At 43.0% G+C, this 24,331-nt stretch overlaps 1 protein-coding gene across 1 annotated transcript in view; it reads left to right on the top strand.

Moving 5' to 3' along the window:
- Positions 1-20,539, top strand: part of PPP1R14C (protein phosphatase 1 regulatory inhibitor subunit 14C) — a 69,647-nt gene extending 49,108 nt beyond the window's left edge. The window contains exons 3-4 of the mRNA XM_080665052.1: positions 119-151; positions 18,969-20,539. Of these exons, the coding sequence (XP_080521178.1) occupies positions 119-151; positions 18,969-19,043 (108 nt within the window). The 3' untranslated portion in view covers positions 19,044-20,539. The remainder of the gene's footprint in view (positions 1-118; positions 152-18,968) is intronic.
- Positions 20,540-24,331: the final 3,792 nt, after the last annotated feature.

Here is a 24,331-nt window from a genome sequence, read left to right as displayed (position 1 = left end):
ATGTTGATTCACCATATTTAGAATAATACTATAAAGAAGAAATAATTTTTAATTTCACCTTTAAAATGATACTGATTTTTAAAATAATAAAACTTACCTTCTGTGTATTTCATTCTAGGAAGCTCTCGTAGACTGCTACAAACCAACAGAGGTAAACAAATCATGTTTCCTAAATGCCATGTTTGAATTGGTTTTTATTAAATCAATTTGTCTATTTTTAAAGCCAAACCACAATAAGTGGGTTTGATTAAGTATATACTAAGTAGCAATTATTCCCCATAATTATTTGTAAGCCTGAATATGCCTGGTTTAGGAAGACTTAAAATGAATTGATTTTCATGCGTTGCTTGCTTTTATATAAAAGCCAAACTTCAGAGGTAATTGTGAGAGGTTTTGGAATCATTTTAGCAGGGGTTTTAGGTTGTAACTGGAGAATACATTCTATTGGTGTCTAGGTGTGTATTCTTAAGAAGCTTACAGCTAATTCTGTTGTTCAAAATTGAACATTTGCCTTTCTTGGAAGGAGCAATTTTATGTTTTGTCTGGATACTTATCAAGTGTATAAGTACTACTGTGAAAAACAATGGATATTAGTTTGGTTAGACCGAAGCATTTAATGTATACACTAAAGACCAAAAGAACAGTGTAGGAATTGAGCATTTGATAAGTTAAGAAAATATTGCTGAAAGAAGTACTTCCGCTGTATCTCTGTGATAAATCAGAGAAATAGGAAGATTTATCAGATGCTTTGGAGTGCATTGGGTGGTAGGACTTCTGCTTTTTGAAGTGACATAATTATAAAGTGAGGGGAAAGCATGCTTTTATAAGAATGTGTAAGATTTAAATGACTGGGGTGTTTTATGATCATTTGGTTTGTGGCCAGTTACTAACTTGAGCTTTATTCTTACAATCTCCAGTTCTTTATATTGATTTTATCTTGCGGTCACAGAGATTTTTAATTTTAGTTATTAAAAGTATTTTTAATCAATATACTACATAGTCATAATTTCGAAAGCCAGATATAAGATTAGGCTTCTAAAGAAAAAAAATAGCAGTGTCTTTATTAAATCAATTTGTCACCGCCCCAGATTTGGACATCCATTTTTTTTTTTTTCTGGAGAGGCATTAAAATAGAGCTGATTGAAATGTAGGAAAAGGATGTCTTTATGTAATGCAAGAAGAAAAGGAGTATTTTTGTTTGGTTATTACTTGGATTTGGAGGATCCGTAGTTAACAGCGTAGTGGACATTGTAGCAATCAGGGGTGGGGGTACTAGGAGGAGCTTGCTTTTCTATTTCTCACTCTAACTTTGCATGATTTTCAGATCTTAAGATCACATAGGAGCACCCCCATTGTATTGGGGTGTGGACAGAAAATACATTCAATATGGGCTTGAGGGCACCTGTCTTAGCATCTGTTAAGGTAGTTGCCAGTCCAACCAATGGGCTTTCAGAAATCTCTTCTTATAGCTGAAGGTGGCTGTGCCGTTGTTGGATAAACATCCAATTTGTCTTCTGTGCATCTCATGTCTGAGAAACAGAGGTTGTGGTATTTCCTATCACTTTGGCAATCAAAGCCTGTAAGTAGATATGATCAGGGGTTCATGCAGATGACTAAGTCTAAGAGTAGGTGGTGGAAGCATCTCCGGGCCTCAGTAACCTGCCAGGTCATGGAAATGTCACAGCCACATGTGCTCACACACTTAGAATAGGGCTCTTTATACACCAGGCCTCCTCGGCCCAGGAAAAAGAGCCGGGCCGTGCTGGAGCTGGCGTTTGGACCCACATTTGAGTTGACATCCTGTGCTCTGTCTACTTCTCACCTCCTTTCTCTGAATTCTTACTGGGTGAGCACACGCTCCACTCTGGAATATTTATTTATAAACCTGATTAAGATGATCTTCATTGAGGAAAATCAAGCCAGAAACATTACTAGTAGGTGAGCTTGCCAAAGTCACGAAGTCATGGAGCAAAACTCTGCATTTATTTCCTGGTCTTCATTCTACATCCTCTGCCAAGTTAGGGAACCATCCACACCACCATTCTCACTTCTGACACCAATGGCAAGTGCAAGACCATACTCATGTCTGCTATTTTGCTAGAAGGACCCACAGGACTCACTGAAAGTTGTCACGCTCACAGTCATGGTTCGTCACAGTGAAAGGCTACAGATGAAAGTCAGCCAAGGGAAGAGATGCTTGGGACAGAGTCCAGGGAAGTTCCAAATGCAGAGCCTCCAGCCTTCCTCTCCCAGGGGAGTCACAGTGTTGACTCTCAGCTACGATGTGTGGCCGTGTGGAGAGTATTGCCAACCAGGGAAGCTCATCTGAGCCAAATATTTTTTATTGGGACTTGGTCACATAGTCATGGTTGACTGCCCACAATGACCTCAAGTCACCAGCCTCTCTGGACGTTGAGCTGGTACCATGTGACCCAAAGCCCCCACCCTACATCACATTGTTAGACTGTCTTTCATGTCCCAAGGCCCCAGGTGAACAAAGACACTCTCATCAGGCAGAACATTCCAAGGGCTTACAGGCGTCCTCAAACTACGGCCCGCGGGCCACAGGCGGCCCGCTGAGGACATTTATCCGGCCCACCGGGTGCCGCTGCCTGTCCTGCTTAGCAGCCGACGACTCGTCCCGGGCCCGCAGTGCGCATAGGAATTTGTTCATAGTTTGTTTTTTTTAAACTATAGTCCGGCCCTCCAACGGTCTGAGGGACAGTGAACTGGCCCCCTGTTTAAAAAGTTTGAGGACCCCTGGCTTAGAGCTTGCCTCCCAGGAGCTGAGGGCAAAAACCAGACATCTTTTTGGGCAAGGTTAAATTCTTTACTACACACTCTTAGAAGCAGTTTGACCATGAGAATAGTGATGATGATGATGATAACAATAATTGTGATGTAACATAAGGAAAGGAAAAAGAGATGCCTTGATAGGAAGAGCCACACGTATTTTGCTTTTGGATACTTTTCTTCCAGTAATTAATGATTGTTTTGTTGTTGTTGTTTTTTTAAAGTGAGATGGAGGAGGAGGAGGGTACAGGTTTTAAAGGGCAGTGGACCTTTAAAATGGTTGGCATTTTTGAGTGATTGGTTGTGATTTTGTGGCCTTTCCTTTTTTCATTAAACTCAAAATGAATGATCGAGTTTTAAAAGCTGGTCAACTCTATCTTAAAAACAGCTCCACATTCTCTTCTTGTGTTCAGATTTATCTAGACAGAAGAAGGATGAGTTAAGAGCAATTTAACACATGACATTTGGATTGTTATATTTTTTAGCAAAGGGAGTTGCTATCAAAACCAAATTTCAAAGTTTGGAAATGGGTTTCTTTCATTTAGTTGAGATTGAGGTTCTTATAGGAAATACTATTGTCCCTTATTGGTAATGGGATCCTTGATGAAATTATTTTTGTGGTGATTATAAAATGGGAGATTATAATTTTGCTGAATTAACTCCATTGGTTATTTGCATTGGTTGGATTACTTATGTGGATTTTATGTTATGTTGTCTGAATCCCAAGTGTGTGGAATTTGAGAAAATTATTAGTAAGTGAAAGAAGAACTAAATGCTGGTACGGTTGAATATGGTGAGAGCAAAGGAACTGTTGTTCTGCATACAAATAAGGGCTAGAATTTGGGTACAAAATAAATTTGCCTAAGAGCAGTGGTCTGAATCTAAAGTAGATTAAGGGGACTGCTCTTATCAGCAGAACAAATTCATTTTTAAAGGCATATAGTCAAGAAAATTAATGGACAAAATAGTGTCAGTGGTTTTTAAGTTAAAGGAGATGGGGTGTGGGGGTCTTAGGCATCCTGTCAGCCAGGATGCCTAAGACCTTCAGGAATTTCTGTTGGCAGAAGTGATTATAACAACAGCAGGCACAAACCTTTACTCATAACAGATTCATGAGCCTCTTTTCAGATAATGAAAAATAGGATCAGTTCTGGTGTGCCCTGCTAGCAAATGAACCTCTCCAATGATAAACAGCACTATTCACCCTCTCCTCTGAGAGGAAAGAAATTAAATATCTCAGTGGGTAGTGATGACAATGATGCTGAAAGCCTGTGACTGCAGGGAGCAAATCCCAGTGTCACAAGGGGCTGGGGACACTGAAGCGGTGTTCTCAGTGCTGAATCACTGCCTGTCCCTTTGGCCTCCTGTGTGACATGAATATTTAAGCCAATAAAAGTTTACAGTGTGATGTTTAAATGCTTTTCTGGTTCCTTGGGTGAGGATATATTGCTATTTGGAACCATTTTCAGGGTTGCCATCATGTTTTAAAAGAGATACCTATTATCCTTCCATTGTCCTCACTTACCTAAACTTTGTTAAATCTAGAAATTCATCTTGAGAGTATGGTAACTAGAATTAATACGGTATTGTATATTTGAAAGTTGCTAAGAGAGTAGATCTTAAAAGTTCCCATCACAGAAAAAATTAGGATAGCTATGTAGTAGTGAATGTTAACTAGACTTATTATGGTGAGTATGCCATGATATTGCTGGTGGGAATGAGGTCCTTCCACTGAGTTGCAAGAAAAGCATTTTGGGGACCCACGTATGGGAGGATGAGATGTAGTGGTAAGATTTATTGGAACAGAAATAAAAGACTGTTCCCAAGTTCCTGATGTCCCATCTCCGTCTGTCCCACTGTGGAAGAAGTCCAGCTTTGTCTTCATCAAGCCCAGAAGTAGGGCCAGAGTCTAGAAATTCTGTGCCATTGCTTTGGAGCCTGCCTGGCTGCCTTGGAGGCTGAGCTTGGGGCCTGCGCAGCTGCTAGGCCCACATGGCTGCTATGGAGAGAGAATGCACAAGGGAACGGTGGAAAGCCCTTGTCATTGTTGAGCTTCGATTATATTATCTCAGGCTTTCCAACTTACCAATCTCTTTCCCAGTCCTTCGTGGTTTGTACTGGGTCCACCCCCTAACTAATCCCTTTTCTGGATCTTCCAGGGTTTTGTGTCCTTTATCCAATCCTACCCTTTTCCAAGGCTAGGCACCTCCCTTTTATGGGCACCATCTTGGCTCCTGCTACACATGCACCCAGCAAAGAAATGATCCCCTTTTTATGTTATTTCTCCCTCAGTCATCCTGGCTAGTGACCAGCAATGATCCTTCCACCCGTTTGGGGAATTAGGTGCTGAGGGCAGAGGATGCAGCCGTCCTGTGGGGAGCCTATGGATGCTGCAGCTTCCTAGTGAAGCAGGCTTAGTGTTCAACTCAGTTCCCTAGTTCATTATGCTTCATGTCTGATTCCCTTGCTCCCTTCCTTTATTAACATTTTTAAATCATTTCTTTTTATTCTTCAATTACAGTTGACACACAGTATTACATTAGTTTCAGGTGTACACACCAATGATTAGACATTATAAAAATTATTAAGTGATCATCTCCCAAAATCTCATGCCCATCTCATATTATACCTAGTTATAGAATATTATTGACTTGTATTCCCTATGCTCTACTTTACACCCCCATGACAACACTGTAACTACTAATTTGTGTTTCTAAATCCCTTCACCCAATCCCCTGACCCCCTCCCATCTGGTAACTGTCAAAATGTTCTCTGTGTCTATAAGTCTGTTTCTGTTCTGCTTGTTCATTTATTTTGGTTTTTAGATTCAATTATTGACAGATATCTATTTATTGTATTTTATTGTTCATATTTCTTCTTCTTCTTCATCTTCATCATCATCATCATCATCATCATCATCATCAGTTTCTTCTAGAAGATCCTTTAATATTTCATGTAATATTGGTTTGGTGGTGATGAACTCCTTCAGCTTTTTCTTGTATGTGAAGCTCTTTATCTGACCTTCAGTTCTAAATGATAATTTTGCTGAGTAGAATAATCTTGATTGTAGGTCCTTACTTTTCATTACTTTTAATATTTTTTTGGCACTGCCTTCTGGCCTGCAAAGTTTCTGTTGAGAAACCAGCTGACTGTCATATGGGTGCTCCCTTGTAGGTAATTAACTGCTTTCTCTTGCTGCTTTTAAGATTCCCTCTTTGTCTTTAACCTTTAGCATGTTAATTATGTATTTTGAAGTGGGCCTCTTTGGATTCATCTTGTTTGGGACTCTCTACTCTTCCTGGACTTGTATGTCTATTTCTTTCACCAGATAAGGGACATTTCCTGTCATTATTTTTTTCAAGTAGGTTTTCAATTTTTTGTTCCTTCTCTTCTCCTTTTGGCACCCCCATGATGTGAATGTTGGTATGCTTGAAGTTTTCCCAGAGGCACCTTATACTATCTGTATTATTTTTTATTATTTTTTCTGTTTGCTCTTCTGATTGCGTGTTTTGCTTCCTCATATTCCAAATCACTGACTTGATTCTCAGCATCCTCTACTGTTGTTTTCCTATAAATTATTCTTTATTTCAGTTAGTGTATCCTTCATTTCTGACTGATCCTTTTTTAAAAAAATATTTTTATTGATTTCAGAGAGGAAAGAAGAGGGAGAGAGAGAGAGAGAAACATCAATGAGAGAGAATCATTGGTTGGCTGCCTTCTGCATGCCCCCTACGGGGGATTGAGCCCACAACCCAGGCATGTGCCCTTGGCCAGAATTGAACCTGGGACTCTTCAGTCGGCAGGCAGATGCTCTATCCACTGACCCAAACAGGCTAGGGCTCTGACTGATCCTTTTTAATGTTGTTGATGTTCTCATTAAGTTCCTTGAAGTTTTAAGTTCCTTGAGTATCCTTACAACCTTATTGCAGGTGCCCCACGTTGGGCTGCCAGTTGCAAGTGTCCTTTCCATGTCCCGCGTGGTTCAGGGTTCAGGCTCTGGAGGAGGCTGCACACAAATGAAAGAGACTAGAATAAATTTGGGAATTGGGGGCCAGGCGGGAGCCCAACTCAAGGGGAAGGACTCCACCCCGCACTGGCCTTGCTATCCCTTTTATTAAGACCAAGGGATACACCCATAGCCTTTAGGCAGGCAATTCCAATAATAGCCAATCAGCAAGGATTTATATAAAACTAAAAGGTGGAAGTTGCTTTAGCTACCATTGTCTCAACTAAACAGTGGGTGGTTGGCTCTGACCTTTCAGAGCTTCAAGGTTGACCAGCCTTCCTGGTTCCTTGTCCACACCTCTCTGCTAGTGAAGGCAATGGGCTGCTTCCAACACCTTATAACCATGGTAGTTTGCTTACTTCCATTTCATTTAGTTTTTTTTCTGGGGATTTCTTCTGTGTTTTTTTTTTTTTTTTTCATTTGCCACATGTTTCTTTGTCCCTGCATTTTTTTTTGTTTTTTTTATTTTTTCATTTTTTTTATTTTAATAAATCTTTATTCAGATTATTACAATTGTTTCTTTTTTTCCCCCCATAGCTCCCCTCCACCCAGTTCCCACCCCACCTTCTGCCCTAACCTCCCCCCCACTACTGTCCTCATCCATAGGTGTATGATTTTTGTCCAGTCTCTTCATGAACCCCCCATACCCCTTTCCCCCTGAGAATTATCAGTCCACTCCCTTTCTATGCCCCTGATTCTATTATATTCACCAGATTATTCTGTTCCTCAGGTTTTTAATTCACTTGATTTTTAGGTTCACTTGTTTTTTTTTTTTTTTTTTTTTTTAAATAAATCTTTATTCAGATTATTACAATTATTTCTCCTTTTTTCCCCCATAGTTCCCCTCCAGCCATTTCCCACCCCACCTTCTGCCCTTACCTACCCCCCACTGTCCTCATCCATAGGTGTATGATTTTTGTCCAGTCTCTTTATGAACCCCCCCATACCCCTTTCCCCCTGAGAATTATCAGTCCACTCCCTTTCTATGCCCCTGATTCTATTGTATTCACCAGATTATTCTGTTCCTCAGGTTTTTAATTCACTTGATTTTTAGGTTCACTTGTTGATAGATATGTATTTGTTGTTCATAATTTTTATCTTTCCTTTTTTCTTCTTCCTCTTCTTTAAGAATACCTTTCAGCATTTCATATAATACTGGTTTGGTGGTGATGAACTCCTTTAGCTTTTTCTTGTCTGTGAAACTCTTTATCTGCCCTTCAATTCTGAATGATAGCTTTGCTGGGTAGAGTAATCTTGGTTGTAGGTTCTTGCTATTCATCACATTGAAAATTTCTTGCCACTCCCGTCTGGCCTGCATAGTTTCCGTTGAAAAGTCAGCTGACAGTCGTATGGGTGCTCCCCTGTAGGTAACTAACTGTTTTTCTCTTGCTGCTTTTAATATTCTCTCTTTGTCTTTTGCTCTTGGCATTTTAATTATGATGTGTCTTGGTGTAGTCCTCTTTGGATTCCTTTTGTTTGGGGTTCTGTGGGCTTCCTGGACTTGTAAGTCTATTTCTTTCACCAGGTGGGGGAAGTTTTCGGTCATTATTTCTTCAAATAGGTTTTCAGTATTTTGCTCTCTCTCTTCTTCTGGCACCCCCATAATTCTGATGTTGGTACGCTTGAAGTTGTCCCAGAGTCTTCTTACATTATCTTCAACTTTTTGGATTTTTTTTTTTGCTTTTTGCTTTTTCGGTTGAGTGTTTTTTGCTTCTTTGTATTTCAATTCTTTGACTTGATTTTTGTGTTCCTCTTGTCTGTTTTTGGGTCTCTGTATAATATTTTTTATTTCAGTCAGTGTATGTTTAATTTCTAGTTGGTCCTTTTTCATCTCTTCGAGGGTCTCGTTATATTTATCGGCCTTTTCTAGGATATTCTTAAAAAGCCTTATAACCGTGGTTTTGAATTCTATATCCAGTCGTTTGTTTTCCTCCATTTCTTTCGTTTGTGATCTGATTCTTAGACGCCGCATTTTCACTGCTTCCCTGAGTTGGTAGATTTGTGTGCTAGGTTTCCAATTTGGCCCAGTGGGTCTGCCTCCCCAGTTAACCTGAGGTGGACACTCTTGGTGCACCCCTTTGTGGACTGTGTGTACAGCCTTGTTGTAATTAAGTCTTTATTGTTGTTGGTATCACTGGGAAGAATTGACCTCCAGGCCAGTTGGCTGTAAGGATCAGCTGTGTCTATGCTGGGAGAAGTCCGGTGCTGGAGACAGCCTTATAGGATTAGACTTGCCAAATTGCAATAGCCTCTGTGCTCAGCTTGGATGGGGTGGAGTCTCAGTCTTGGCTTCCCATCAGCCTTGCCCTTGCTAGCACGTGTGTGCCTTCAGTCCTCTGCTTTCCCGGCTCCCGATTCTCCGCCCGAGAGTCCAGACTCCCCCCACAAGAGCGTGGGTCTCCGGGGGCTCGCCTGGAACTGGGGTTCACTGCAGTCAGAACTGGGGCTCACTTCAGTCAGAACTGGTGTTCAGTGCCGTCAGGAGCCTCTGACTCCCTTCTGCTAGGGAAAGCCTGTGGCAGCCTCTGCAGCCTTTGTGCACACTGGCGCGAGCGGACTTTCAGTCTTCCGCCTTCCCCGGCTCCCGAGTCTCCGCCCGAGAGTCCAGACTCCCCCCACAAGAGCGTGGGTCCCCGGGGGCTCGCCTGGAACTGGGGTTCACTGCAGTCAGAACTGGGGCTCACTTCAGTCAGAACTGGGGTTTTGTGCCGTCAGGAGCCTCTCACTCCCTTCCGCTAGGGAAAGCCTGTGGCAGCCTCCCGCAGCCTTTGTGCGCACTGGCGCGAGCGGACTTTCAGTCTTCCGCCTTCCCCGGCTCCCGAGTCTCCGCCCGAGAGTCCAGACTCCCCCCACAAGAGCGTGGGTCCCCGGGGGCTCGCCTGGAACTGGGGTTCACTGCAGTCAGAACTGGGGCTCACTTCAGTCAGAACTGGGGTTTTGTGCCGTCAGGAGCCTCTCACTCCCTTCCGTTAGGGAAAGCCTGTGGCAGCCTCCCGCAGCCTTTGTGCGCACTGGCGCGAGCGGACTTTCAGTCTTCCGCCTTCCCCGGCTCCCGAGTCTCTGCCCGAGAGTCCAGACTCCCCCCACAAGAGCGTGGGTCCCCAGGGGCTCGCCCGGAATAGGTGTTCAGTGCAGTCAGAACTGGGGTTCAATGCGGTCGGGGGCTCCCTTCCCCCTTCCGCCAGAGAAAGCCAGCCAGGCACTCCGCCGCCCTTCCTCTCTGCGCGCACAAAGACCCTTTGCCGTACCTCCAATTCTCTGTGAGCTTTTCTCCTTCCTTCTAGTTGTAGAATTTTCACTCGGTCAGCTTTCCTGCGGTTCTGGATGGTGTCCGTTCTGTCTTTTAGTTGTAGTTTTGAAATTGTTGTGCGAGGCAGCAGTTTAGGTGTTTACCTATGCCGCCATCTTGGTTTCTCAACCTGTTCACTTGTTGATAGATATGTATTTGTTGTTCATAATTTTTATCTTTACTTTTTTCTTCTTCCTCTTCTTTAAGAATACCTTTCAGCATTTCATATAATACTGGTTTGGTGGTGATAAACTCCTTCAGCTTTTTCTTATCTGTGAAGCTCTTTATCTGTCCTTCAATTCTGAATGATAGCTTTGCTGGGTAGAGTAATCTTGGTTGTAGGTTCTTGCTATTCATCACATTGAAAATTTCTTGCCACTCCCGTCTGGCCTGCATAGTTTCTGTTGAGAAATCAGCTGACAGTTGTATGGGTGCTCCCTTGTAGGTAACTAACTGTTTTTCTCTTGCTGCTTTTAATATTCTCTCTTTGTCTTTTGCTCTTGGCATTTTAATTATAATGTGTCTTGGTGTGGTCCTCTTTGGATTCCTTTTGTTTGGGGTTCTGTGCGCTTCCTGGACTTGTAAGTCTATTTCTTTCGCCAGGTGGGGGAAGTTTTCGGTGATTATTTCTTCAAATAGGTTTTCAGTATCTTGCTCTCTCTCTTCTTCTGGCACCCCCATAATTCTGATGTTGGTACGCTTGAAGTTGTCCCAGAGTCTTCTTACACTATCTTCAACTTTTTGGATTTTTTTGTTTGCTTTTTACTTTTTCGGTTGAGTGTTTTTTGCTTCTTTGTATTTCAATTTTTTGACTTGATTTTTGTGTTCCTCTTGTCTGTTTTTGGGTCTCTGTATAATATTTTTTATTTCAGTCAGTGTATGTTTAATTTCTAGTTGGTCCTTTTTCATATCTTCGAGGGTCTCGTTATATTTATCGGCCTTTTCTAGGATATTCTTGAAAAGCCTTATAACCGTGGTTTTGAATTCTATATCCAGTCGTTTGTTTTCCTCCATTTCTTTCGTTTGTGATCTGATTCTTTGACGCCGCATTTTCACTGCTTCCCTGAGTTGGTAAGGTAGATTTGTGTGCTAGGTTTCCAATATGGCCCAGTGGGTCGGCCTCCCCAGTTAACCTGAGGTGGACACTCTTGGTGCACCCCTTTGTGGACTGTGTGTACAGCCTTGTTGTAATTAAGTCTTGATTGTTGTTGGTATCACTGGGAAGAATTGACCTCCAGGCCAGTTGGCTGTAAGGATCAGCTGTGTCTATGCTGGGAGAAGTTTGGTGCTGGAGACAGCCTTATAGGATTAGACTTGCCAAATTGCAATAGCCTCTGTGCTCAGCTTGGATGGGGTGGAGTCTCAGCCTTGGCTTCCCGTCAGCCTTGCCCTTGCGTGCACGTGCGCACCTTCAGACCTCTGCCTTCCCCAGCTCCCGAGTCTCCGCCCGAGAGTCCAGACTCCCCCCGTAAGAGCATGGGTCCCCAGGGGCTCGCCCGGAACTGGGGTTCAGTGCAGTCAGAACTGGGTTCAGTGCGGTCGGGGGCTTCCTTCCCCCTTCCGCCAGAGAAAGTCAGCCAGGCTCTCAGACGCCCTTCCTCTCTGCGCGCACAAAGACCCTTTGCCATACCTCCAATTCTCTGTGAGCGTTTCTCTTTCCTTCTAGTTGTAGAATTTTCACTCAGCCAGCTTTCCTGCGGTTCTGGATGGTGTTCGTTCTGTCTTTCAGTTGTAGTTTTGAAATTGTTGTGCGAGGCAGCAGTTTAGGTGCTTACCTATGCCGCCATCTTGTTTTTTTCTCTGTCCCTGCATTTTGACTGTGTCCCTGTGTCTGTTTCTATGGATTAGGTAGAGTTGCTAAGTCTATCAGACTTGGTAGAATGGCCTTGTGTAGTAGGTATTCTGTAGGACCCAGGAGTTTAGCCTCCCCAGTTACCTGAGCTGGGCAGTCCAGATGTGCCCCTGTTTGGGCTCTGTGTACTGTCCTATTATAGTTCAGCCTTGATTGCTGTTGACAGCACTGGGAGGGATTGATCCCTAGGCCAATTGGCTGAGAGGACCAACTGTGACTACAATGGAAGAGCTTCTGTGCAGGAGCTGACCCAGTCTTGATGTGGCTTCTCCTTTAATTCCCTAGTTGTAGGACTTCCATTCAGCCAGATTTCAGATGGTTCTAAATGATGGTTGTTTTTTAATTTAGTTGTCATTTTGATGTGCTTGTGAGAGGAAGCGAGTATTGTGTTTACCTATGCCGCCATCTTGACCTTCCTTTATTAGTATTAACTAGCTACCTACATTAACAATAGTGTGTGTGTGTGTGTATGTGTGTGTGTATATATATATATATAAAATCATTATGTTGTACTCCTGAGACTAATATAACATATGTCATTTATGTCTCAAATTAAAAAAAAATTCTTCCTCCACCTGATCACAACTTGCCTCACTCTCATGTCATCTATTCAATGTCATGCTTTTTGGAAGAAATGTTAGGTAGATGTGTGAGCTGGGGGCTGGGTGAAAAAGGGATTGAGAAGTACAAATTGGTAGTTGCAAAATAGTCATGGGGATGTAAAGTATAACATAGGAAATATAGTCAATAATATAGTAATAACTATGTATGGTGCCAGGTGGGTACTGGAAATATCACAGGGATTGCTTTGTAAAGTATATAATTTCTAACCACTATGCTGTACACCCGAAACTAATACAAAATTATATTGGGGCGGGGGAAGGGGGAAGCGCAAGCTGACTTGATTTGCTGTTATCCAGCAGAGAGTCTCAGACCAGGAGCAGATGGTCCCTGTGACTGTGCATTTTTAAGGAAATGACTGGTGCATCGACTAGGGTGACAAAGACAAGACAGAACACAGGGAAGTTGCTGACCCACGTGAATCTCAGCCTTCAGAATCCTCACCTGCTCTTTCTCCTCACTCCACCCTGTACTCTGTGTAAGGGGTGGATACTTTTTTGGAAAAGCAGGTCCAGCATTCAGAGTCCTGCTAGGCACGCTTTATTGGAGCTGGCATGATCTATATAATTAACGTGTTTGGTGACACCATTCACCAAGCGGTTTAAGCATTTCTTTCTAAATTTCTTTTTTTTTTTTCCAGAAAATACTTCTAATCAAAGGGCTACCACATAATATCCATTTACTTTATCTTTTTAAATGACTTGAAATGCTGCAATAATGACATAAAGGCAGTTTATGCACAGAGCAGTGATTTGCAACGATGCTGTGGTTTCTGCTTTTCCTACTTTCTGATGGAGCCATCTTCGCTTAAGCATTGCAATATCCTCAGTGAGAGTAACAGATGAGTCACTCAGTGTCTAGGTAGGTTCCCAGACGCCTGGCCCTGGTGATAATTACAAAACCGGTGTCCATCTGCCACTTCCTGCACAGGATGGAGCTGGTGGGGGGAGGTAGAAGCTGAGAGCCACAGGGCCCAGGAGGGACCGAGGGATGAGAGCTCAGAGTACAGTGTGGCCACTGTGATTTCATGCCCTCTGACAGTGCCACATGGCTGAAACTCCAGAGTGAGGAAGGACCTTCTGTGTTCACAGTGGCTGCCAGGCCCCCTCGGAAACCTGCTTTGGCTTCTTTGTTTCTTAGAAGTCTCTTGTAAGTCGGGTGGCTGCATGTAATATAAAGTCAGGTTTCCAAGGTTACTGGAAATGCTAATTTTCTTTCTATTGCTTTTTTGATCTCTCAGGTAGGGCTTCGTGTGCACGCTCATACACACACACACACACACACACACACACACACACACACACACACACACACGCGCATCCTAGACTCTGCCCTTTCCTAAATGCTTCCTGTCTTCCCTAACTTCCCCCAGGCTGGCTAGTGTTTCAGGGCTTAAAGGAAAAATCTCTAGAACCTTCCTCCATAGTAGCTGCTGCCAGTTGATAACTGTATATAATCCCACACACCCCAGTTGATACACAACGGCCCCTTTCTTGCCAATTGAATAGCTTTGTTTGTCTTTGACTTTCTCAACTTTTATCAGCTCTTGACTTCATTGAGCACCTCTTCCTTCTAGAAACACTAGAAAACCTTCTAGCCAACACTTCCCTTGTCTTTTTAATAGCACACTCTAGCAAGCATGTCAAACTCGCGACCCATGGGCCGCATGCCTTGTTTAAATAAATGAGGTATGTGGACCACCGGCTGCGAGTTTGACATGCTTGCTATGGGTTTCCCCCATCTCTCTCTCTTTTTTTCAGTCTCCTTTTCTGACTCTAACTCCTCTACCAGACCTCACTTGTTAGAGGCCTCTGGCCTTGGGGTCTCCAGCCTTCTTTTCCTCTCTACTTATGCTTTTCTCCAATGTTACTGCATCTAGTCCTGTGATTCAAAGCATTGTCATCTGCTGTGTCCGGTAGAATTTTCTGAGATGATGGAACTAGTCTGTATCTGCTGTGTCCATTATGGTAGCCACTAGTCATATGTGGCTATTGAGTACTTGAAATGTGGCTAGTATGACTAAGGAACTAAATTTTAAATTTTATTTATTTTCATTAATCTGAATTTAAATAGACACATGTTAAGGGCTACTGTATTGAATAGACTCAGTTTAGATCATTGTGTTTATAAACTCTGGGTGATAACCCATTAGCTGGTTATGGCCTGTGTTTTTTCAAAATAAAATAGAATGAAAATACCAAGATGTATTACATATAGTAAGCATTATCTTTTAGTCACAAAACTTTGGTTTTAGTCTTTTTTCTCTGTCTACTAGGTTGCTATAATAATGTGTGGGTCACACATAGTATTTTAGTTTTTCAGTTTGTTTTTTAGTTGAAAGCCACTGATCTAGTGCTGGTGGTGCCCATATTTATGCATTCAACCATGAACTGAAACTCAAAGTCACATTTATCTATTCTCTTGATGTCTCCCCACAGATGTCTAGTAGACATCTCATATCTGTAAATCTTTCCCCCCCTTCAGTTATCCCCTGTCTCCGCAAATGCCACTGCCTTCTTCTAGTGACTTCTGAGGAGGTCCTTAATTCCCTTTTCTCCTGTCCCTGCTCCCCACTGCACCTTACCCCCATTCAGCCCACCAGCAAGGTCTTTTGGCTCTGCCTCTGAAATGGATCCCAAATCTATCCACTGATTTCCATTTCAGTTTCCATCAACTTAACTCCAAGACACTGGCATTTGGACCACTGCAACAGCTCCACACTGATCTCTCTTTCCCTCCTGTCTTCATAAAACCCATTCTCCACACAGCAGCCAACGGGATCTTTAAAAAACCCAAACCAGATGATGCTCTTGTCCTTGAAAGCGGCTGGTGACTTTGCATTGCACCGAGAACGATCTCTCATCATCTAACTGGCCAACAAGGCCCTAGCATCTCTACCAGGGCTCCCACCATGCTGACCTTGGCTTTCCTTTGCCAGGAATGCCCACTTTCTCGCTGGTTTCTCTGCAAGGCCTCTGCATGTGTGCGGTGACCTAGAGCCCCATGCTGGCTTTATTTTGTTAATTCAGGCTTAACTCAGATGTCATTTCCTCAAAGAGTTAACCCTTCTGTGACCAAATGAGTGTCCTTAACCCAAGTCTAAGTGATCTGTTTTGGAAGTAAATGAGATATGTTATTACTTATATAGAATATTCTTGAGTAATAGAAACCAAGAGCTATCAATCAGTATTTTTGATTACAGATCTTTGAATTTTCTTTGTGAATTGTCTTTAATCAACAAAATTTTGTTGCAAGTGGTGTTGTCAAGTTTCTATCTGGAGAGTAAATATTGATCTTGCTATTTTTTAACTTAGTGAGTTGAGCATCTCATTATGCAAATTTAATGAACAGTTTAAAACATGCACAATAGGCTATATTAAGTTATAGACATAAATTATGTTAATATAAAATTTAAAATGAGGCTTTTTAAATGTTAATATATCATATATACAAGATGAGTTATGTATTTTAACTTTTTAATCACTCAGATTTTTACACATCATAACTAATGTTTTAAGGAAATTTGAATTTGATTTAAATTACCAAATTACTCTTATCTTGAAGAAGAAAGGTCTGTAGTTTAGGTTACATCATTTCTTATATGATTTTAGTCTTTATTTTATAATGATCTTTATGAAAAATATTATTAAAATAGTGAAGGAAAGTTACCAGACTTATTAACAAGATAAATGATAGGGTTTGTAATTCTGACTTTTGCTTTAAAAAAAAAGAGAGAGAAAGGAAATCTTCACTTAAATGCTGGAACTTTTCACAGCAGTCAGCTGAATAACAGATTAAAAACCACACAAAATTGAAATGGTATGTGCAGCATACTCTGCATCGTTGAAATCACACAGTAAAAGGGGCAATAGGAAATGCATTTAACTTTTCAAAATGGAAACTGACTATAAGTGGGGAAATTCAGCATCATTTTATCCTAGAGAATTCTTTAAATTAGATGAAATAGTGTTCAGAAACTGAAAATAGGGCCTCATTTTATTCACATGGATTTCATTCTGTCCAAGTTCAGAAATGGGTGGCGATGAAAATGTTTTTGTCCTTCGCCCCACTTTGGGACTGCTGTCCAAAGGGAATAATCCAAATTGCAGGCGAAGACTGGTGCACAAAGACGTTAACTGTGGCATTGTTGATCATTTTGAAAAGCCAGGAACTAACCAAATATCCACTGGTGGGGGAAATTAAGCAGATTGTAAAAATTAATTTTAATGGTTATACAATCTTTTATTTTTAGAAAGACAATTTAATGTTGTGGGGAAAAGTTCTGACATAATGCTAAATGGAAAAAAAGGATATATTTATACAGTATAATCTTAATTAGGTAAAAAATACTTTCCATAGAAGAAAATATGTTAATAGTGGTTCATTCTGAGGAGTAATTATTGCTGGTTTGTATGTTCTACTTTTTCTAGGCCAAGCTCATACTGCTTTTATAATAGCAAAAAGATTATTCAAAAAGGAAATAGGGTGTCTAATAGAATATGAAATATTCAAGCTTATTGTGTCTTAGAGCCAGAGAATGGTTGCAGGCATCATTAGCCTGTGAGCTGGTGACTAAGGGCTGTAATTGGGGTAGGAGATAGTCTGAGAGCTTAAACAGTGCAGAGGCGTAATGCAGAGGAAGGTTCCTTCGTGTTTTTGCTCAGTTCTGCATTGCTGGCTGTCACTTGCTGATCAGAAAGTGTCTTTGACTAACACAAATAGGAAGGCAAAGTCATTATCTAATAAATATGATCTATTTAGTAGCCAAATATTTTTGTGTGAACACAGACTTTGAGTTTTATTTCATTGCAAGTGAGGCAACCTATGTGCATATTCTTTTTCTCATCCAAGTTTTTTAACTGCTGAAATTGCCCTTAAAGAGACCACAAACATTGTAAAATGTGTTTAATTACTAATTCATTAAATTTTCCTGTCAATTGATACCAGATATTTTAAAACATGAGGCAACAGTGAAAGATTCCTGATACTGTAAATTGGAAACCATTCTAGATTGTTCTTCAATGTTTGGGTTCTCAGCCATGAATCATGAAATCACTTCAGTGGGTCTCCCAGCATTACATTGTAAGTGAAATTAGCATACATAGGAAATATAGGGTCCATTGTGTATAGTAAGTATGCGTTCTTTACATTTTTATTTTAGGGGTGAGTTTATATGTCCTGGATTGTAAATGGAAAACATGTGTGTTCTTAAAATGATGATTTGCAGTAAAAAAAAAAAAGTCTTCTTGTGACACCATCAGTATAGGTGTCACTTGAGCGTGTTACAGATGTGGATTCTCGGGCCCCACCCAGACCTACTGAATCGACACTCCGGGGGTAGGCCCAGCACTCTGTGGGTTAGCAAGGCCCCCTGGCCATTCTGGTGCACACTCACATTCAGAACCACTGGTCTCGCCCTGCCTTCCTGGGTGTGGTCCGGAGTCTAACACTGGCATCACCTGGCAGCTAGCTGGAAATGCAAAATCCCAAGCCCCAACCTGGACCTACTAAATCAGAATCTACAGGCTTCAGGGGTGATCTGTATGCTCGTATTAGAGGTTTGTCAAAGGTTTGGAAGCACTGATCTAAACCACATATGCCTTCAGGGGCCAAGTGGGCAATGTCAGTGAATGAAGGCAGCCTGGACTTCTCTGTAAAGAGCACAGCCCGTCCCTGACTTATGATGGTTCAACATATGATTTTTCTACTTCACGATGGTGCAAAAGTGATAGTTTAGTAGAAAATATACTTGGAATTGTGATATTCTCCCTACTAGCGATAAGCAGTACGATAATCTCTCATGATGCTGGACAGCGGCAGTGAGATGACTGCCTAATTGTAGCTCTGTTAGTGTTCTGAGCCTGTGTAAGGGATGCTAGGCTAAGCTATGATCTTCCATACGTTAGGTGTATTCAATGCATTTTTAACTTACAGTATTTTTTCCCCAAATATATTTTTATAATTTCAGAGAGGAAGGGAGAGGGAGAGATAGAAACATCAATGATGAGAGAGTATCATTGACTGGCTGCCTTCAGCATGTCTCCCACTGGGTCTCGAGTCCGCAACCCAGGCATGTGCCCTGACCAGAATTGAACCATGACCTCTTGGTTCATAGGTTGACACTCAGCCACCGAGCCACACCAGCCAGGCTCAACGTACAGTATTTTCAACTTAAATCCCTGGTACGTCGAGGAGCATTTGTATAGCAATTAGAAGGCATTATGGTGTGAAATTTAAGCACTCTTCATTTGTTTAGAAATGTCCTGCCTTATATCAGTTGGGGTTAATACATCCAAACAAACTCACCAACTGAGGTTAACTTCAATTGACATCAGTTACTTCAAGTAGATTTTCAACCCACATTTTAATAGAGTGACTCCCTCACATTAACTTCTGATCTCTTTTAGGAATTTATCAAGGAGCTGCTCTCTCGGATAAGAGGCATGAGGAAACTGAGCCCCCCGCAGAAGAAGGCTGTGTAATTCTGCACAGGATGGAGCTGCCTGGAGACCCAGACAGGGTCCCGGGAACTGGACTTTACTCAGACTATTCTTTAACTTTTTTGGGGGAGAGGGGGTCTGTTAGACATTTATTCAAGAGCGTTCCGTTTTTGGTTTCTAAAGGTTTTGTTAGTGTACTATTTTAATAGCAAAGATATCATGACTCTGGTTTCAGCCCAACCAGGAATTGTCAAACCAGACAGACACCCAAGGATGGGCTGGGTTAGGCAGTATTTTCTTTGAGAAATCCGATGTTGATGACATAACTATACAGGGATGATGGTTTTGTTTTTTTTTTAACAACTAGTTGGGTAATCCTTTTTTTCTTAAGTTCTGCATTTGACTCAGACGTCGGCTTTCTCATACTTGTATATATCCACACACAACAGAGTTACAATGTAGATGTGAGCTTTATTTCACATTGAGGAAATGAACATGTGGTCGTCCTTTAACTGGAGGTCACAGCACGTGTGTTGGCCAGAGGCCACTAGGTATTCTTCATGTGAGTGCTGCTGACCTCCAACATCCGCTTTATGCACCAAAGTGAAAGAATCCAGTGTATCCGTTGTTTGAATGAGCTACACTACAAAAGTGTTGAGTTGGTCAAGGGCTTAATTTATGGACTTTATATTATTTCATTCATTGGGATGCTTTGCCAGGTCGTGTACTTATTGCCTCATTTGTGGTATTTTAAAGTTTTACGAATCCTTCGTTGGAAGAACTACTGGGATGTCTAGAGAGGAGCCCACGCTATCTGAGCAGTGTTTTCTGTGGAAAATGGGAGCACTGGGTAGCAATGAATTCTCTGCTTTAAACCAAGTACTGTGTAATATTCTCTCCCTGAAAGCAGGTCAAAAGGAAGCCAGCCGATTATGCATCTCCCTTCTTAGAAGTAGGTTCTGGTCACTTCTGTGCTGGGGCAGCAGCAGACCGGAGGGGGTGCGCTCGGTGGTGAGCAGAGGGAGAGGTGGGGAAGCTTCTCCCACTCTCAGGAAAGTTGGTAGAGGAGCATTGGCTGGTCGGGAAGCTCGGTGGAGAGTGCGTTTCTGGTTTCTCTGAGCGGCATATGGTGAGGACTCTGGCTCTAGGCACCCCGATTCCCTTGCCTGGAGCTAGTTCTGGGGCGCCTGCCCTGCCCCTCTTAGTTACATACCAGCTCCCTGGGGGAGGCTCAAAATTCAGATGGACTCCGGTGGAGCAAAAGGTCAGAGTAGAAACTCTTGCTTCCCTCCAGGAGGTCCCGCTGCCTCCCCACAGAGGCCCCACCTACAGTGAGCTACGTCTGGGGGGATCCTGTTGGAGCACAGGGGTCAGGCATTTTCTATCAAGGGTGCTTTGAACATATTTTATTTTTTAAAAGAACTATGTTTGTGAATTTTATGTATACTGGCAAGCTTTTGAAAATGTATTTAATTTTGTAATGTTTACCAATGATTTCTTTACAAGCTATTTACTCAAATAAATGGAGCTGCTTACAACTCTGCTCACCGTTTGCCTCATAAAAAAAATGGCCACGTGCTGACTTCACCCTGTCAGGTGCTCTGCAGAGGAGGGGCCAGGCTGCTGTGTCTAGCCGTTCCTTCTCAGGCAGTGGGTCCCGGCCCTCTCCTGATGAGAGCAGCAGAGCTAGAGGACTTTCCAGGGTTGAGAAGGAAACAGAGGGTGAGTTCCGGGCACTTGGTCCCGTCTGCCTTCTGTTCCAACCCTCTCCTCGGCTGTGCCCCTTCATCTTATTAAAGCTCCCCTTTACCCATCTGATATAAATCCTCAAGAAGATTTCAAATCAATCAGGTATTCCAATTACCACGAGAATGCCATGCACCCTGTAAATACAGAAAAATGCAGGATTTGTACGATTTTCCTTTGGCATGACCAGCCCAAGTTATGGTCTTCAGATGAAGCAAGAATGAGCTTTTCCTCCGAAGGCCTCTGATCCTGCCACAGAACACACTCCCGCCTTCCCTCCCTTCCTTCACTCAGGGCCTGGCAGCACCTGATGTGCCCTGAGCACTCAAGCCACAAGCGTGGGTCATCTCTGCCCCCAACACTCCCCCCCTCCACAGTCACTATGCTCTTCTTCCCCTAATATCTCTCAGATTCGTCTCTTGTGAACGCTTGCCTTGATGGCTGGGACCGTTGGAGTTGGCTTCTCCATGTCCAGTCTTGCCTCTCTCTGATCTGCTCTCCACCCAGGAGCCAGCATAATCTTTCTGAAAGACAGCTCTGATCATTCTGCTTCCCTCCTAAAATCCACACATTGCTACGTTTCTTACAAGGAATTGGCCTCTGGCTCTCCAGCCCCACCTCTCTTGCAGTGATGGCTGGTCTGCTGAGTTCTTTGGGATATCTGGAACGTTGGACGCGTTTTCTCCTCTGGGGCTTTGCAGAAACTATTGCCTTGGTCTGGAACCTCCTCGCTGCCAGCAGGCTCTATCTGAACAGCTTCCAGTCTGACCCCTCATGGCACGTGTGTCCACAGTATTATTACTGTCAGTTCCCCTGTTCGTCTCTTCTGTTAAACTAGAACCCTTGAGGATGGGACTGGATTTTATAACTCAACACCTGGTCTTGTGCTCGGTCCATCACAGGGATCAATATATGTTTGCCAACGGAATCAATAACATAAAAGGTTCTTCAAGAAAACTCAGTTGTTTCCTTCCCAGCTGGGATAGGGGTTCTTAGACCTTAATGTACATTTGTTTCATGCGGGAAGCTTTCAAAACTGCTGAAGCCTAGACCCTCCTCCTGACCATTTTAATCAGCAGCTGTAGGAGCAGATTTTAGGCACGCATCTTTACTAGCTCCCGGACTGAGCACCCCTGGGCCACTGTGTCATTCTTGTGTCGCCTGATGCGTGAGTTTGACCTCACCTCACCATGTCTGTGCTGTTACAGCAGGTGGCAGCTATGACATCAGCACGCTGACTGTTTCTCATTTTATTTTCTGCTGGAGAGGAATGAAAGCACAGCAATGGGGGATGACTCCTCAGTCTCCAGCTTCTAGTCCAGTGCTCTCTTCAACACTGAGAAATCTGAGGTTCAACTTTACCGAGTGGCGTCTGTTCTCCACAATAATAGTAATGGTTCCTGTTTATGTATCACTGTGCAAAGGGCTTACATACCTTATCGTTATCAGGTAAATTGCACGATCCTCATTTTACAAATGAGAAAACGAAAGGTTGAGCAGTTTACCTGAGGCCATACAGTTACAGAGCTGAAATGCAAACCCAGTCCTGTTTGACTCCACACCCCTTGACCATGAGGCTTTCCTGCCTCTCACAGGGGGTTAATTTCATCCTCGCTCACATGAGTGAAAACCATGAGCCGCATCTGATGTGAGCTGGGCCCCCAAGCCTATGTGTGGGGGTTGGGGTGCTCTGTGATAGGAGAGGGTCCCTGGCCACCTGCCGGTTCTTCCTCACCCCAGGGGTTCCCTGTGCCTGAGCTGCAGGGCAGCTGGCTCTGTGCTGCTTCTCCCCTAACAAAAGGCTCCTGACGTGGCCGTAGCTGCTGAGCAAGGACTGTCCTTTCATCAGCCTCCTGAGAAGGCAAAATTGGGAGAAAGAGTGGCTCAGGGTAAGGTGGTTTGCAATTCCTGTAACAGGTAGGTATCTGATATCCCTGTACCACCTGGAGTCCCCACGAAAGATTGCGCAGAATCAGCTTCTCAACAGTAGGTGAGTATGTGATTATATCTTGCTCTTCCAAGATGATGCAGTGGTTGGAAACATGAGGTCTTTTTTTTAAAGAAACCTTTTTTTTTAATTGATTTCAGAGAGAGGAAGGGAAAGGGAGAGAGAGATAGAAACATCAATGAGAGAGAATTATTGATGGGCTGCCTCCTGTATACCCCCTAATGGGGATTGAGCCCCAAATCTTGGCGTATGTCCTGACTGGGAATTGAATCATGACTTCCTGGTTCACGGGTCAGTGCTCAAACACTGAGCCACACCAGCTGGACACATGAGGTGGTTTTGAGCCATGACTACCACTTCCCTACCACTGACTGAAGGGGCCAAGGCCAAGACAGAGCCAGACTGGCCCGGGCACTAGGCCTGCCACCTGGAGAAGCAGGTGGGAGAGGACCCCGTTCCCTTTCATAGCACAGGAGAGGCTGCAGGCGGGAGCCAGACACTTGCCCAGGGGCCTAGCTCTGCGCTGGGCACTGCTCCACACTCAGCCTGCTGCGATTGCGTCTGTCATTCTTTACGCATCTTCGTTTTTAACAAAAAGTTTTAAAAGTTAAAAAAAAATAGAAAAAAGCTTATAGGATAAGAATATAAATAAAGAAAATATGTTTGGATAGCTGTACAAAGTGTTTGTGTTTTAAGCTTAGTGCTATTACAAAAGAATCAAAAGTTAAAAAAAGTTTATAAAGTAAAAATAACATAGTAAGCTAAGGTTAATATTATTTTAAAAAGGTAAATTCTTTATAAATTGAGTGTAGCCTGAGTGTATAGTGTTTCTGAAGTCTCCAGTGTGTACAGTATGTTCCAGGCCTTCACACTCACTCATCCTCACTCACTCACTCACCCAGAGCAACGTCCAGTCCTGAGAGCTCTGCTCATGGTAAGTGCCCTCCCTATACAAGTGTACCATTTGTATCTTTAACCACATTTCTACTGAACCTTGTCTATGTGTAGATACACAAATATTTACCGCTAGAGGCCCGGTGCACAAATTTGTGCACAGATGAGGTCCCTCGGCCTGGCCGGCGAGCCGGGCTGATTGGGGCCCTCTCGCCCAGTCCCGATTAAGGCGATTGGGTCTGGCTGGCCAGGGGGAGGGACCGTGGGAGGCTGGTTGTGGGAGCGCACTGACCACCAGGGGGCAGCTCCTGTGTTGAGCATCTGCCCCCTGGTGGTCAGTGTGTGTCATAGAGACTGGTTGACTGGTTGCTTAGGCTTTTATATATATAGATTGTGTTACGATTGCCTACAGTATCAGTACAATAACATGCTGTATTGCTTTGTAGCAACAGGCTATAGTTTACAGTCTAGGTGTGTAATAGGCCAGACCAGTGGTCGGCAAACTGCAGCTCGCGAGCTTGCCACTCTGTTGACTAATGAGTTTGCCGACCCCTGGGCTAGACCATCTAGGTTTGTGTAAGTGCATTCTGTAATGTTTGCATGACCATAAAATCACCTAACGACACATTTCTCAGGACCTATCCCTGTTAAGTGACACACGACTCTATATACTTGATCATATTTATATTTTCAATTCAGTGTTACCCTTGTTGGGAGAAAATTCCATATGGGTCTCTCATGT

The sequence above is a fragment of the Plecotus auritus genome (assembly GCF_963455305.1).
Source record: "Plecotus auritus genome assembly, chromosome: 4".
Classification (NCBI taxonomy): domain Eukaryota; kingdom Metazoa; phylum Chordata; class Mammalia; order Chiroptera; family Vespertilionidae; genus Plecotus; species Plecotus auritus.
Note: the sequence above shows the minus strand (reverse complement) of the source record. Positions and strands in the feature narration are given on the sequence as shown.